Source organism: Podarcis melisellensis (genome assembly GCF_964234715.1).
Source record: "Podarcis melisellensis genome assembly, chromosome: 7".
NCBI classification, from domain to species: domain Eukaryota; kingdom Metazoa; phylum Chordata; class Lepidosauria; order Squamata; family Lacertidae; genus Podarcis; species Podarcis melisellensis.
In genome coordinates, this window is record NC_138539.1 from 29,435,078 (window position 1) to 29,452,177 (window position 17,100).

Genomic DNA, 17,100 nt, shown 5'->3' on the forward strand with positions numbered 1-17,100 from the left:
AACCCCGAAGAATGCTTACCAAAGTTTGTGACTGATAACTCCTGCCCTCATTTGCATGCTCTATCCCTGAAGTCTCTAAGACACTTCCAAGAGGATGAAAACTAAAGACATTCTTGTAAGAATCGGTCTGCTGGGTATTTCTAACAAGCTATGCAAATTCTAATGCCAGACATTATCTGGCAATCATACTTTAATAATTTAGCATGTTGTTAGGCTGGATTTGGTGCCAGGATATTTGTGGAGCAGGTACTTGCTGAGAAGTGCAATTAAACTAAATCCCTTCCTTCCTAGAAAAGTTACACTGATGCTATTGATATAATAATGGGTGACATTAAAAGCAGATGCTTTGTCAGAAAAGCTTCGGGGAGCAAATTAGTTACTGCGTACATGAATCATATTGTGCATTGCATGGGCAGCATCGTGGATTTTAAATGGCATAATTAGTCTGCTTTCAGCGAAATAAATTTTTAGAAGTGCAGCTACAGTTGAGGTGGGATTTGCCGCTGAGTTCAGAAGGGTGGTGAAATGTAAATATCTTGCTTCTGAAACTCTCATGGAAGGGAACTTGGTGCCCTGTATGTTTGCAACAACTTCCTTTGGTATTTATATACATGTCCGGTTGATTTCAGGAAGGTGTTAGTTGGATTGGGACCAGCAAGTAGTCATCACCAATACTATTGTTTGAACTGCTATTTTATTTTAACAATGCACCTAAATCTCTGTTTACATTAAAGGGAGAAGAGACCCAAACACCAGAATGGGGACCATGAGAATCTGATGAATGTGGTAAAAATGAATCCGTCACTTATTATTGAAAGTGCTTTTTCTGTAGTTCATAACATATAAGAGGAAGGCTAGCATAGTCTATACTATTAGCTATAATAACAGTGAACCTTAAGACTAATAATCTATTCATTTGCTTATCATTGTTTGAACAAACAATAGTTTAGCGTTACAGCATATGTGAACCTTATTTGCCGTATTGGCCTGAATATAAGCCACACTTTTTTCTAAATTCGGGCTGTGAAAAGTTAAAGTGCAGCAAAGCGGTGTGGCTCCCCCCCCCCCCCGGAAGCATGCTGGGAGCACAGGGCAGCAGTGTGCTGCCCGCCTGCCGCTCCCAGCCACCAGAAAGAAGGAGAAAGGGGAGGACGCCGCTGGCAAAGTGGTGTGGCTCCCCCCCCCCCTCAGGAAGCAGCCCGGGTGTGTGGGGCAATGGCACACAGCCTGCCCTCCACTCCCAAGCCTCCCCCGACGCCGGCTTGGAGTGGTAGTGCCAGGAATGCCGTAGTGCCGGGAGGCGGGCCGCATCCACAAATAAGCCTTGGTTTTTAAAGGTGCGGCTTATTTGCGGTGTGGTTTATATTCTGGCCAATACGGTACTTACCTCAGAAAATTTATAAACCTCTTGATCAAAGAAATCTCCAAGCAGTGTATAAATAAAATTGTAAATAAAACACTGCTAAAATCCACAAACCAATTAAAAACAAATATACCTAAAACCACAACCATTACAAAGAAATGTAGCCAACTAAATTTTTCACAGGTGTCTAAAACAGTATAGAAGGCATGAGAATTAGAATTTATTCCATAACAGTCTTCTTCTTCAGCGATCCTTCGTAGCCAAGTAAGATTGTCTTCCATAAACACAGTTTTAACAGTGATCCATAACAGTAATTGCTGAACAATAACTCTTCCCATAGCTGGTTCAAATGATATGCTAATCCATTCATTTTGCTTTGCAGCCTTCAGATAAGGAGGCATTTAGCCACTCCGTCACAAGTCTGGCTACAGATCCACTTGCCAGCAGTGAACAAAATGGAGGACTCAGTAATGGTGATGGTAAGAACTGACTTATCATTTATTTGATTTCACAGCACTCACAACAGCAAACGGGCACCATGCTTAGTGAGAGATAATGTGGAGGTAACATTAAAGTTCTATCTGTGTTGTTCAGTCTTTTATTTAGGTTATCATTTGGTGCTTCCATTATCAATCAAGAAACATGAATATGTGAATTAGCCAAGAGAGAGTAACAGATAGTTGAAATAAATAAATGAACCAACTATGCTTAAAAAGATAGGGATTTTGTTGGTAATTGTGTTGTGATTGGGTATGGGAAAACAATATTCAGGGAGACATCTATTTGTTTGCATAACCTGTATACATTTCACTGGCAATTGTAGTAATTTATCATATGCTTTTTAAATTAGTACCTCTAGGTCATATGTTTTAAGATAAGAAATGCCAGCGTACACAAGTGCTCTTACATTTCAGTCTCTGAAACATACTACTAAATTATAATTGCAGTGCTATCCTGAGGTAAAATTAACACATTATATTCTTGGTGAACTAGATAGCTATAAAAATCCTTAATGATTCAGTTCAATCATTGTGAAGGTAATTGAAAAGTGAGTGAGTCTTCCTGCTTGGCTAAACATTTGAAATGAGTGTAACTTAAAAAAAAATGCTGAAAGCTTTTATAAACTAGAAACACAAAATAAATACATTCATATTCTGTGTCTTCCACAGCCTGGTATATTGGACTGACCTCCCTCTAACTATTAAATTTTAAAGATACATGATAGCTTGAAAGAAAGGAGGAACAGGTGCCAGACAGTGAAATCAGTGCCATGCACAAGGCCTGCCAAGACTTTGTTTTTCAGAAAAGGAACTGCACACTGGTAACTCTTTTTAGTTACTTGTTGTCTTCTCAGGTTCCACAACCATTGCTGGAAACTCAACACTTCCATGCCATTGAAGATCTCTTGTAGAAGGATATTCTCCCTCTGCACTAGTAATTAATCACATGAATGAGCTCCACAAATTGAAAGGGACAGTGGAGCTGAGCAACTGGCCCCACCTCTGAGCTCACACAGCACTAGACCCCTTATGTATACAAGCTGAAATGGATGTCTTCGTAGGCTTCCATGGGAGCTGTACAATCAAGAGTTTCAGATTTTGTGGAAGCCTACATTTGTGGGTATCCCCAGCTTAGATAACTATACTTGGTGCATATTCTCAGGATATTGGGGTAGGGAGCCAGGGAGACTCATTGCTACTTTCAAAATGTGACTCAACAAGTGATGTGATTGTGTGATTATTTCTTCACATTGTATTCATTTCAAGGGCTCGTTCCTCAGCTCTCAAACACACGACCTTCCTGCCAATGCAGTTCACAAAACAATACAAGGCAACTAAAAATAATAATACATTAACAACAAAGTTCAGGCCAAACAGCAAATAAAAACAGAAGTAGCAATTAAAACATTAAATATATGCCTAAGAGAATAAAATTGCCTTGAGAAAACAAAGTCACCCCTGATTTGAGGTTACATTTGCACTATACATTTAAAGTAGTATCATACCACTTTAAACAATCATGGCTTCCCTCAAATAATCTCGGGACCTGTAGTTTGTTAAGCGTGCTGAGAGTTGTTAGGAAACCCCTATTCCCCTCACAGAGCTACAATTCCCAAATGTACAAGTGGTACACTTGTTAATTGCAGTAGCATGGCCAACTAGGTGATGGTAGTTGCATAGAAGTCACAATAACTTCGAATTCTATAATATCTGAACACAAAAGGTTCCTTTATTTAGGTAATAAACCATTGTCTTCTGACAATTTTATGCACATTTCTTGCCAAGTGATGCTGTATCTAAATTGCAAAGCCTAAAGACGATTAAGATGTCTAGGAAGGGGTGTTTCTTCAGCCTTGCCTCTTCTCTTTCCTGAGGGTTCTTTTTGACGAGAAAATCACCACCTTTAGTTAATCAAGACATTATCTAATACATGCTTCAAAGAGATCAAACTTTCTGTGCATAACCCCTATTAAAGGGGCTTACTTTGTTGTAGGTAGGAGTAAGAGAGGATCTTGTATAGTTGTTGCTTTCATCTTTGCTTGACTTAAATACTAGACTGAAAGGTTAAGCACCAGTGGAGGCAGGCCCATTAGGGCAAATGGGGCACCAGCCCACCAACTTTAGCCTGCTCTCAGCCAGTCCCCATCTGCCTCCCTTCTAATATATAGCCAGATCTTAGCTTTGTACTTCTGGAACTCAGCAGGGAGGAAGATGGAGTGCAGCTGGTGCAGAATTTGGCAGCCAGGTTGCACAAGACAGTTTGAGTATATTATACCAATCCTGGCCTGACTTGTACTGGCTGCCAATTAGTTTCTGGGCCCAATTCAAAGTGCTGGTTTTGTCCTATAAAGCCTTCAATGGCTCAGGACCGTAGTACCTCAAGGACCACCTCTCCCCATATGAACCAACCCAGACCCTACTATCATCATCTGAGGCCCGTCTTCGTGTGCCTCCTCTACGAGAGGTTTAGAGGGCGGCAACATCATAACGGGCCTTTTCTGCAGTGGCTCCCTGTTTGTGGAATGCTCTCCCCAGGGAGGTTCATCTGGTGCCTTCATTATACACCTTTTGGAGCCAGGCGAAAATGTTCCTCTTCAACCAGCCCTTGGGCTGATTAATATTCTACAGCCTTTTAAATGTGTTTGTGAGAGGTATTGTTTTGTTGTTTCTGTTGTAACTATTTTTTGTGCTTTTATCTTGTATTTTTATCTTGTGAACTGCCCTGAGAGCTTTACATGAAAAGGTAAAGGTAAAGGTACCCCTGCCCGTACGGGCCAGTCTTGACAGACTCTGGGGTTGTGCACCCATCTCACTTAAGAGGCATGGGGCCAGCGCTGTCCGGAGACACTTCCGGGTCACGTGGCCAGCGTGACATCGCTGCTCTGGCGAGCCAGAGCCGCACATGGAAACGCCGTTTACCTTCCCGCTGGTAAGCGGTCCCTATTTATCTACTTGCACCCGGAGGTGCTTTCGAACTGCTAGGTTGGCAGGCGCTGGGACCAAGCAGCGGGAGCGCACCCCGCCGCAGGGATTCGAACCGCCAACCTTTCGATCGGCAAGTCCTAGGCGCTGAGGCTTTAACCCACAGCGCCACCTGCGTCCCCTAACATGAAAGGCAGTATATAAATCTAATAAACAACAACAACAACTAGAATCAGTTGATTCCAGGTCCTGTTAGTCTCCTTCCCTTCCACCCTAGCAGCCCCAGTGAGCACCAGTCACTGCTGGTTAGTAGACATAATCCAGTGTATCTGAGGACCTTGGTGGATATTTTTTTTATTGGAACAGGTTATTCTTTTTTCAGGTGTGACCCTTCTGGTTTCTACAATGGATGTTATATTCTGCACTTACATTAAAGGCTCATGTTGCTCATATTATGTATATTCCCCCCTCCTTAGTTCTCTCAGAAGATAGCACAACTGCTTGCATCCAGCCTTATGAAGAAGTGCAAACCTCTGCTACTGACCTCCTGGATCAACAGGACAGTCAGGGAAGATCCTTAAAATGTCATCAAAGCAGGGAGCTACCCAGAATTCCTCCCAACAATGCCATAGGAACTATTCTGTCTACAAGAAATACAGAAAACGATCAGGGTCTAGGTATGGAGGGCCCCTACGAAGTGCTGAAAGACAGCTCCTCCCAAGAAAATATAGTTGAGGACTGTTTGTATGAGACTGTGAAGGAGATAAAGGAGCTGGCAGCAACAGCCAGCACAGAGAAGAGCTGTAACAGCAAGCCCAAAGCTGCTGTGGTGGTTAACGGGAACCTTGATCATGTTGCCGAGCGTAAAGTCGAATCAGCTGAGTATGCCTCCGTGGACAGGAATAAAAAAAGCCGCCAGAGTGTTAATTCGGAGAGTCCTCTTAGCAACACTCCAGACCTGGAAGATGAAGCTCCGCCTCCAGTGCCTGCGAAACTCCTTGATGAGAATGAGAATGAGCAGGAGAAAGGAGCCAAGGAGGAGGAAGAGGTGGCAGAAGGGCCTAGTGAACCTGACAAGGTATACCTTATGTTGCTTAATCATTTGCAGAAGAGCATGCCACTGTATTGAGACCTGCTCATGATGCCTATGTGTTTGTCATAGGACATGCTGTCCTATATTAATAAATAATGGAAATAAGGGTGAAATATGTTCATTAGTCATAGGAGTCATAGGAGTTTTCAGGTGTTTCCTGCTGACCTTCTAATCAGACTTCCCAGCAAACAGGACCATTCAATAAATTTCTGGCATTTACTGTAACTTTTGATTCAATATTGTGTTTGTGCGCATGCATGGATGTTCATGCATGTACACAAGAGTGAGATAGTGCTGTAATGTAGGTGACTGTATGCATTTTACTGTTATTTTGCTAGTATGAAAACAACCATTCGTAAATGTGTTTGCAGAAATGTAAATGGTTATTTTTCATCAACGTCTGCTACATCCGATGCATTATTCTACACAAAAAGTAGAATAAAAACAACAACAATCCTGGCCTCCAAACCCCTGATCCAAGAAAGTCCTGGCTTCATTCTGATTTTGAGACAAACCAAAGGTTTTTCTCCACTTCCACCCAGAAAAGCCCAGCTGCATTTTATGACATCGTTTCAAATTAAATAGATTTTTTTATTTTCCCATCTTCCAAATCTTCTCTCAGGCCTGTCAGCCTGTGTTCCTTTCAGATGTTGTCCAAAAAACCACTTCCTTGAAACTGACTTCAACGGGGCTTCCTGTAACCTCTGAATGGCAGTTACACAGCACTTTTGAAGCTGCACTCTCTGGGTGCCTGTCAGCTGACTGGCAGTGAAGGTGTGCATTCAAATGAGGTTACTTTCTTTGAACTTTGACAGCCATCAACCATCTGCTGTCAGGTGATTCCCAGATGAGTGCTCACACCCACCAGTCAAAGTTTGCCCACAGGGTTGGGGGAATTAATTGGGGCTCTGACCTACCAGCTCTTCCCCATCCCTGGAATATATATCTCATGAGGCTAAGATGTGGTAGGTAATCACTCTCTTTATGTAAAAATGCCCTTGGTTATTGTTGTTTTTCCAAATTTGCCAGTTTTGAGTATTGTATGTTGCCTGACATACAGTACTGAAATTTAAATTATGTTGACCCATCCTCAAAGTTTTAACTGAACATTTATAATAGTTTTTAAGTGACAACATATTTTTAAGGCCTATTTTGAACAGCTGGTTTTATTTTTATGCTGCACAAGGTAGAAATCCTAAAGAAAAATTGTGGCAAATTATGGTGAGATAAATTAGTTGTTGCAGTAAACAACTAATTGTTTCTTCAGAGTTTTTTATGTGTTGCCTTGTAGGCCTCAGTAACTGAACCGAACCTACCAATCTTTCTAAAACTATAAAATATATATTAATTACCCAGTTATGGAATGTAGGTGTATTGGTATGATGCATTGAAAAATCCAAAGGAAAATATTCTGATTGGCCAATCAGCTTCATTTTAATTGTGTACATACATGGACTTCTACTGACATAGACATATTTCAGTAAAATTTTAAAAAAATATAGTAGAACTGGACTGGAGTCTATAATGTTGCTGATCATTCACCCCTCCTTATGCCACTCAAGCTCATAACTAACGTTTTGTCGCATCTAAAAGCTCTACTTACCTTAAGGCTGTTTATCTCTGAAACTGCAGTGTGGGTTTTAGCTAATGTTGAAATGCGTGAGTATGAAAGTGACCATTTATTATGTACTAATTCCTAGAGGCAGGGTGCCTATCACTGCTATCTGTTAATAAAGCTTATTTTCCTGTCTCTTTCAGAGGCTTAGTTCACTGTCCTACAAATCTCGAGAAGAAGACCCATCTCTTACAGAAGACGAGGTGAGATTCTTTTTGCATGAAATTTAATAATTCTGCATAAGTGCTGTATCATTAAGAAGGTCTGAGAATGGTGGGCAAATCTGTGCAGTAAAAGATGCCCCCCCTCCAATGTAAAGGATTATTTTTGTTGGGCGCACATGGAAATCTGAAAGCTGTAGCATTTACTGTGTTTTATAGTGAAGCAAGGCATTCTCTGTAAGAGGGACTCACCTCTCGCAATTTAAGAAGCATCAGCCTGATACAGAATGATAGAATTGGAAAGTTGGAAAGGACCCCAAGGGACATCTAATCCACCCCCCTGCAATGCAGGAATCACAACTACAGCATCCCTGACAGATGGCCATGCACCCCCTGTTTACAAACCTCCGATGAAAGAGTCTACCACTTTACCAGGAAACTGTGGTTTAATCTCTTGACCTCAAACCATGATATCAAAACTTGGAGGAAGCCCACAAACATGGTACTCATCCTTAATCCAACAAACCATGGTTTATTGGCCCATAAATGTTTATGACTGATTCAGCCTATATGCCATAGCATATTTCTCAGTGAATAATGAAGCCATAGTATGAACAATCGATTTGCTATTTTCATGGATTTAATTCTTCCCCTTTCCCACCCTCCTCTAGATTTCAGCAATGTACTCTTCTGTAAATAAACCAGGCCAGGCCACCAGAGCGCTGGAGTCTACATACACCTGCATTCCTGAAATTGTACCTCAGAAGTCGCCATCTATTTGCAGTGGTCTTTATGCCAGTGTGAAGGACTTGGAAAACACCCCAAACCTTACCGCCATGCCTCAGTCAACAGACAGACTAAATGGGGAATTAGAGCCAGACTATGAAGCGATTCAGACTATAAACCGTGAGGAAGACAGAAATGTTTTGGTACTGAACAACAGCCAATCAATCATCCCACAAGAGAATGACTACGAGAGTATTGGGGATTTGCAACAGACCAAGGACATCACTAGGCTTTAACTGTGTAAGATGCAAGACTCTGGGAACTGGTGATTGGCTGTATTTCAGAAGACCCAAGGTGGATTCACAGTCAACATTTTATCACTTACAAGCTTGACTGACAGCTTAGCATACAAAATTATCTCCACTGAAAACAAAAAAAAGTATTTCATGTCAAATGAAATGAAAGCTCTGCCTGAAATGTTTGATAAGCTATTGTCTGCTTTACACATGGAAATCACCTTCTAGATGTAGCCTCACTATGGGGGGAAAGCAAGGGATATTGCTCCTTCTGAAAATCAGAGAAAGGCAAAGGGGAAGAAAAAAGTTTTTTTAAAAAAACAAACTAAAAACACAACCCATAGAATGTTTTGCCAAGATATGTGATGCCATTTGACTGCTCTTGTAGGTACTGGTTACCACCATAAAGTATAGATATAATCAAAGCTGACGGTACTGGAAAGGCTTCCATAGAGAGAGCTAGCATTTGGTAAAAAGAGTTTAATGTTTGCCACTTGCCGTGTGTGTGTGTGTGTGTATGTCCCCATGCCTGTGTTATATGCACACACGTGAGCACACAAACACACACAAGGTTTTAATTTTCTTTAAAAGGGTATTTTGTCATCTATGGGAGGGGGGAGTGGACAAGTTGTAAATTCTCTTAGGATATTTTCACACATGCACCATTTGAAGTGTTTGGCATGCATCGTATTGTTTCACCGTGTATACATGCCAGCTTCCAAACAGCTAATTTGCAGCAACATGCTTAATACAACCATGGAGACTTTTGTCATTGTAAGTCAACAAGGAAGCCTGACCTTAATCTTATGCTTCAGCTTTTGTCTTGCTCTGCAGAGGTGGGAAAATGCTAGGAGAGGGCAGGGAGATGGTATTTTGGGGAATCTGCACATCACGTTTTGAGGAACTACAGTTAAATATTGTTGAAGGTGGTTTGCACTTTTCGTTTGCTGTACTGCAGACAGCATGTGGCCCTTTAGATGGTGATGGACTGGAAAATCCCATCATCCCTAATCATTTTCCATGCTGGCTGGAGTCCAACAACATTGGGAAGTAGGGAGTGTCCCTGGAGTATAGTATGGTACTGTCATTCACAAGTGATCTATTCCCACAATGATTGAATAAAACTTGTAGAATCCATTTCTTATCCCCTGTAAAAGTACACTATGATTTATTTGCATTTAGAACCTCCATTTTCTTAATGGAGATACAACTATAATGCTTTAAAGTTTAGGATTTAATGCACGTACACATCCTACCTTTCACTCACAATCACTTTGCTTTTGAAACGTACTGCATTTCATTGTTTACCCAAATAGGTGGCAACATTTGCATCAAGTGTGCATCCCACATAGAAAGGTACTAGATGCAATCTTAAGAAATATCATTTTTTAACAAATGAAAGGGGATAAGTAAAACATTAGACATGGAGTTAATTAATGAGCAGGTTCAGAGATGACTTCAGAGTATTCAGTATACTAAAGTTTAAAGCAAACTGTAAACACTGTTGTTTAATTAAGATGAATGTTAATGCACACAAGGAAAAATAATCCTTACAGATTCAAGATTACTCTCACTAATTTACAGTTTCCATTATTCTCAGAATTACTCTGGACAACATTCACACTCGCTAAACCAATTTAAAGCAGAAGCCAACTTCTTTATATTCAGGCAAGACTGGAAAGTTTTGAAGTAGCAACCAGAGCACACGGCAAGAAGTTTTTTTTTTTTTAAACAGGCCGCTGAGAGTCATTTGTTTTTCACATGTGTTGCTGCTTATGTTTTTTTTTTCCCTAGACCCATGTAGGAAAAATACAATGTGTGAAGTGTCTGTCCATGAGAAAACATGCTTTGTATAAACAAACAGAGGTCAACTTCCAAAATGTTGCATGTCTTTCTTGCTGATCCTCTTTCTACCACCCCCTCTCTATTACCTTACCACTACGCTTAACTTTTGTATACATACAGCATCCTCCCTAATGCTTTGTTCACTTGATTCATTCAGTTTGCAAAAGGAGTAGCTGCAAATGTATTGTTGCATTTATAATAGTATTTGTGGTGCTATGCTGTAAAACGTTAAGGTGAGTCACACATCTCCAAACATTCAGACGCGTGTGGTGGACTTGGTTTAGACAGCTGCAACTGGGTGAAATAGCCCTAAGTAATTAGTGTTTCCAGGCACTTGGAAAGATTTGCTTTTTTAAAATGCATATCCATTATTTAGATTGTTTGGGACATCTGGTTCAAATTTCCAGAAGATGCCTTGTAGCTGACTTGCAGCCTTAGCCTTAGCACCCATTCAAGTTTTTGTGTAAGCACTAATTATAACATCAATTGCCATGTGATAGCTTAGCTACATTAACCTGCTATCACAAGTTGTTGCCATATGAATTGGGTACCCATTCAAGTAGAGGCCATTTCAAATGCTTTATGCAGCAGCAGTAATTGTCCCCATGAAGTAAAGAGTTTTCATATTGCTATCATATTTTTGGTATCAGCTACAGTGGCATGCCATTAAGTGGACTTTCTCTGCTTTGGTGGTGATCTATGTGCTAAGCCAACACTACATGTCATCACTATTGTCTAGAATACCTCTTATGTGGAGGCTGTTTCATGTGGCAGTCATAATATTTATACCAGCCTTTAAACAAAACTTGAAGTACAAGCACACAAGCCCTTAGGATGGTATTCAGTGAAGTTTTACTCAAAGGAGGCCCACTGAAATTAAGGAACATGACTTATCCACACTTACTTTTTGCCCTATCCTTTCCAGGCACACTTTAAAGCTCTGCTTTTCATATAAGAATAGACCTGTAGAGTTGGAAGGGACCCTGAGGATCATCTAGTCCAACCCCCTGCAATGCAGGAATATGCAGCTGTCCCATACGGGGATCAAACCTGCAACCTTGGCGTAATCAGCACTGTGCTCTAACCAACTGCACTATCCAGGCTTGTTAACCAATTGAGCTATCCAGACTGAGCACTCGTTCCAGAGCTTTCCCTGTGGAAACCTGCTCTTTTAAGCTGTAGTGCCACAAACAGCAATTCGAGTTTTCTGTGGATTGCTGTTTGCTCTGATTCAGCATTAGAGAGCAGGTTTTCATAGGGAAAGCCCTGGGGGTGGGAGGAAACAGAGCACTCATGTGGAGCTTTAAAGCATGGACTGTGCCTGGAAATTGCAGAGGAAAGGTAAGTGTGGGTAAGCCGTAAATTAGGTCCCCTAATTTCTATGGGTTTACCCTGAGTAAAATTTATTTGAATACCAATGCCTGGTATTAGCATCACTCAACCAATTACTGTGGCATTCCAGATAGATATGCCTGTTTATCTATTTGGAATTTAGGAATCTTTGTTTGTGAATGATTAGAACAATATTTTCCTGGAAGCCCTAGTAAGGTATGTGCAAAAAAGGTGACAGTGAAGATCCCTGCTGTGGGGATTGTAATACCAGGTTCCAGGATTCAAACTTCTCTTTTGTTAAGGCTAGCTCTTCTCTGGTGGCAAGTAGGTGTGTTTCAGCCACCGTGTTGCTCAGGACATAAAACACTGTGCCTTTAGAAATCCACCTTCTATGAAGTCTTCTGGTTTCCTGGACAGTTTCTCTTCATCAAAAGTATACGAGGTGCTTTCTCTTTAATTTTTCTAAGGTGCTTAATTAAATATCCTGAAAAGCTACTTCCTTGTATATGTTGCTGGAAGCTAATGTTTCTAGAAGGAACACTTTGTTTCCTCTAGAAATTTCTACTTTGCTTAAGCTTGGAATCCCATATGCTCAAGATGGACTCAACAGGCTGGAATGACTGACTTGAACCAATTGAGGCAGATTTTTTTGTGTTGAAAACTGACTACTGTATCTCTCTCCACCTGATGTTGAGTTGTATATTGCCAATGTGTCATTCTGTGTTTGTATTAATTGTGTGGAGTAATGTTTTGGTGTAAGAGAAAGATAGAACAAGCCACCTAACTAACCTTTGAATAGGCAGGCACACACACACACACACACACACACACACTTACACTAGCGATATCTGTGCGAAAGTTTTTTCAAGGAATTAGATCTACTCAATTCCATTTGATGCTCTGAATTGAGACCATGTTAGTTTTGCCAGCTGCATGCCAAAAGCCAGCTTTAGCAGTATATGTAGTACTTGCTGCATTTTCCATAATATATCAGGAATTTGCTCCTCTACAGAAACATTTCTGAAAGAGCTCTTTTTACACACAACATTAAAGTTGTATCTTCTAGCATGAATGGGCAAGACTTGACACCTGGGAGAACCACTGCGAGTGCCAGGCTAGATGAAGGAACAGTTTGACTCTCATACCCGCCAACATTTCTTTGATGAAAATAGAGACATCCTATTCCATAATAATAATTTTATTATGTATACCCACCCATCTGACTGGGTTGTCCCAGCTGCTCTGGGAAACTTCCAATATAGATAAAAACATAATAAAACTATACAGGGTTGCCTTCAGATGTCTTCTAAAGGTTGTGTAGTTACTTATTCCTTGGCTTGAGGGTTGCATAACTCCATACTATCCAACTTTTCTCCGTTGAAATTAGGGACATCCTACCATACCCTCTAATATTTATCTGATAAAAATAGGGGTGTCCTATGGGAAATTGAGACATTCCAGGATCAAATCAGAAACTGGGACAGCTTCTGTAAACTTGGGACTGTCCCTGGAAAACAGGGACACTTGGAGGGTATAATTAACATATATATGTATAATTAACATATATAGTCTCATAAGAAGTACCACATTTATCTTAGCAAAAATACAGAAGGGTCAACTTGTTGCTACATACAAAGTTAATGTTAAGTTAATCACTCAAGAATCTCATCATGTTAGCAGTCATCAAGAAGTCGTCTGTGTGCGTACACATTTCGTCCCCAGTATTTTATGACTTTTTAATACTATCTTACAGTGAGATAGCATGGAAATAATTGTCTGTTCTTTGCTTTTGAAAGGTACTATGCCACATAAGGTACAGTTTTTAAAAATAGTGCATTTATGTATTTTAAATTGTGTTGTGCACTTACAGCCACAGGTGATGCTTTAGAGTTCGGTAACCAGTTTTATTGAGAATAATTTTCCAGCAATCTCCTGAACTGGTCAATGAACTCAGTCTTGCCTACAGTTCTTTGTGCATGTTGATACACACAAGGAGTTGCTGAATGAGCAGTCTACCTTTCGTTATGATGGATGGGATAGAAATGCATGTCCAAAGGAATGCATTCACTATCAGCTTCCTCCATTCAAATGAATGGTGGACAATGGTTTACAACCCAAGAAGTGGTTTTACAGCTGAGCTTTTGGGATTGCAAACAATTGCCCACTTGCATCACTGACTGTAATGGGGGTTAAGTGCTAAATCGCAGCTGCTGTGAATAGAAATCACTAATCATTTTTACTACTGTAGCAATTTCTTATACAATAGGTGAGGCTTTTTTCACAGCCTGTCTGGTTATGGTTTTATAATCTATAGAGTTTTATACACTGAGCAAGCAGGCAGTAAAGTAGTTTCATTTTCAGAAATTATACACCACAAATTGCAGCTTGGAATAATTCTAGGTCTTGTTCTACTTTTAAAATAATTCATCATCATGACTAAGGTATGGTTATATCAGTGGATAAATGCAATGAAGTTCCCTTAAATATTTCTTGTAATTGTATGTACAGTCTGATGTAATTTAGCGATTCTGTTTTCCTAATATTGTTCATTTAGTATTCCTAGCCAATTTAACATTTGGCTGCTGAAAGCACAGTAGGCAATCATGTTTATTGACTGTAAATAAGGACAAACTTCTGTATAACTGCATTGGAACAAGAAAGTGTGGCTTAAGAAATACAGTTCAGTGATATATATATATATAAAACACTTTATTTATGTATTGCAGTACCCTCGCCCTATCGTATCAGTGGATAAATCCCTTCATTTTCTTACTTTGCAAAAGGTCTTTGTGTGTTCCCATTTCAAAAGGCAGATCATAAGGCATATGGAGTGCTATTTTTCCAGAAAAAGAGGCACCGGAACTCACCGTGAATGTCTTGTTCTCTTATAATTGCAATAGCGCCTACCAGAGAGGTGCCAGAACTGAGTTCCACTGAGTTCCAGCTGGGAAAAAAGCCCTAGGCATATGACTTGTGGATTGTTAGAGATCTATGTAAATAGTGTTTAAAGGGATAAAGGTTTTGTACAGAGATGAAACACATATCCAAAACCCCACTATGGAAACTATATTTAAAACCCACTTAATAGTGTGGAATAAAGTACAATAAAAATTGCTTAATGGAATGCATGCATCTTTTTCTTGGTGTGCTAGGAGTTTTCACAATTCTTCTGACTCCTTTTTATAGAACATGAATAAGAGGATTCATAAATACATTTTCATGAGTGTGTTTATTTAAAGGTTTAATATTTCATCTGCACTAATAAAAGCAAGAAGTGTTATGCTCTTAATCGAGAACGAAAGGTAAGTGGTGAGTTAACAAAGTTTGCTGATGATTGTAAATTGTTCAGGGTAGTTATAGCAAAAAAAAGAGATGTAAGGCACTCCAAAAAGATCTCTCCGAACTGGGTGAATGGGGAGTTAAATGGAAAATGCAATTCAATGTAGTATTAGAACTCGGGGCCATCCAATGAAACTGAATGTCGTAAAATTCAGGACAGCCAAAAAAAAAGTACCTCTTTGCATAGTGCATAGTTAAACTTTGGAATTCACTCCCATAAGCCATAGCGATGGCCCCAAATTCATGGAAAATAAAAACTATCAGTGACTGCTAATCATAATGTTTATGTTGTCCCTCCATTGTGCCTCTGAACACTAGTTGCTGGGATTCATTATTGCACTCGGGTCCTGCCTGCTTCCTACAGGCATCCTGTGACAACGGGATGCTGGACTAGATTGGCTTTTGGCCTAATTCAGCAGGGTTCTTATGTTCCTAAGCTCAGTTGATGGATGCAAGTATATCTGGGCTGCGCTGCACTGTAATGCCTTGAGCATATGTATTTTAGGAGGACATAAAGCTTGGACAATGCATCCCATTGGGACTTTTCCCCCCACCCACCCCCACTCCAGTACCTACACAGCAGAGAGAATATATTGCGATCTTCTTTTGTAGGGAAGAACTTTCAGCCTACTTCTTATAGTAAGGGGAAAGATAGGAGCTACCTGGGTTGGCTGCTCAAGTTTATCATTTCATAGGCGTGGGGAAGCACATACTGTATTACATGCACTGCAATCCCATGCACTTCTCAACAACTTTGGCAAAAAAACCAAAAAATAAAAAAGCTCCACAACTTTTGTGTCACTTTTTGAAATAGGGCAAGCCTAGCGTAGGATTACAGACTTAATGGGACAAAGCTATTTCCCCCCTCTTAAATGGCACCCAAGACACCCAGAGGAAAATCATTTCAGAACGGAAAGTGACAAAAAGTGAACTAAAACAAAGATGGTGCTCGGTCATTAAAAATCAGCCTAGTAATCTGCCTAGCAAAATCAAACTTCACAGGCTGTAAAACCAGCTTGGTTTTCTGCTGGCTAAAATCCAAATATGTCTGATGGTGGGCATCAGTAATTTTTATTATTAATACCCCGCCCATCTGGCTGGGTTTCCCCAGCCACTCTGGGCAGCTTCCAGCAGAATATTAAAATACAATGATTCATCAAATGTTAAAAGCTTCCCTAAACAGCCTTCAGATGTCATGGCACATAAACAGATACATTTTAAAATGTGTTGAGAGTGACTTCCCATTTTGTCAATTTTGTGTAGGATTTTAGACATGACTCCATTTCTTATTACTGTACATTGGTACAAACTGAAGTCAGCGTAGCCCTTTCCCTATAACGTAGATTTTAAATGATTTCCAACACCAATCAACAATATTTGCTCTCAAAAGTCAATGCACATTATGAAAGTTTCAATGTCTATTTTACCAAAGTCAACCCAATCCTAAAATTATGTGTTGTCTATCAATTATGTCTATAATACATGCTTAACTTGCTTACATAGAATTACAACTGCACCCATAAACAGCAAGTATATTATGATTATAGGCACTGTTTCTCAGATGCATTTTTGTACAATCACATTCTTGTACAATCATGATTGAAATATTCATCGTTAAACATGGACACAACATTCCACAGAACACTGGTACTTCGGGTTAAGTACTTAATTCATTCCGGAGGTCCGTTCTTAACCTGAAACTGTTCTTAACCTGAAGCACCACTTTAGCTAATGGGGCCTCCTGCTGCTGCCGTGCCGCCGGAGTAGGATTTCTGTTCTCATCCTGAAGCAAAGTTCTTAACCTGAGGTATTATTTCTGGGTTAGCGGAGTCTGTAACGTGAAGCGTATGCAACCTGTTGTTGTTTTTTAATAAATATTTATTGAAATTTTTAAGCTACAATATAAAA

At 40.1% G+C, this 17,100-nt stretch overlaps 1 protein-coding gene across 7 annotated transcripts in view; it reads left to right on the forward strand.

Annotated features, from left to right (window-relative positions):
• The window catches only part of PAG1 (phosphoprotein membrane anchor with glycosphingolipid microdomains 1), a 96,414-nt gene extending 81,442 nt beyond the window's left edge, over positions 1–14,972 (forward strand). For all 7 annotated transcript variants that reach the window (XM_081919804.1, XM_081919807.1, XM_081919809.1 and 4 more), the window contains 5 exons: positions 735–786; positions 1,746–1,842; positions 5,262–5,863; positions 7,637–7,696; positions 8,326–14,972. In XM_081919804.1, the coding sequence (XP_081775930.1) occupies positions 735–786; positions 1,746–1,842; positions 5,262–5,863; positions 7,637–7,696; positions 8,326–8,676 (1,162 nt within the window). In that variant the 3' untranslated portion in view covers positions 8,677–14,972. The remainder of the gene's footprint in view (positions 1–734; positions 787–1,745; positions 1,843–5,261; positions 5,864–7,636; positions 7,697–8,325) is intronic.
• The last annotated feature ends 2,128 nt before the right edge of the window (positions 14,973–17,100 follow it).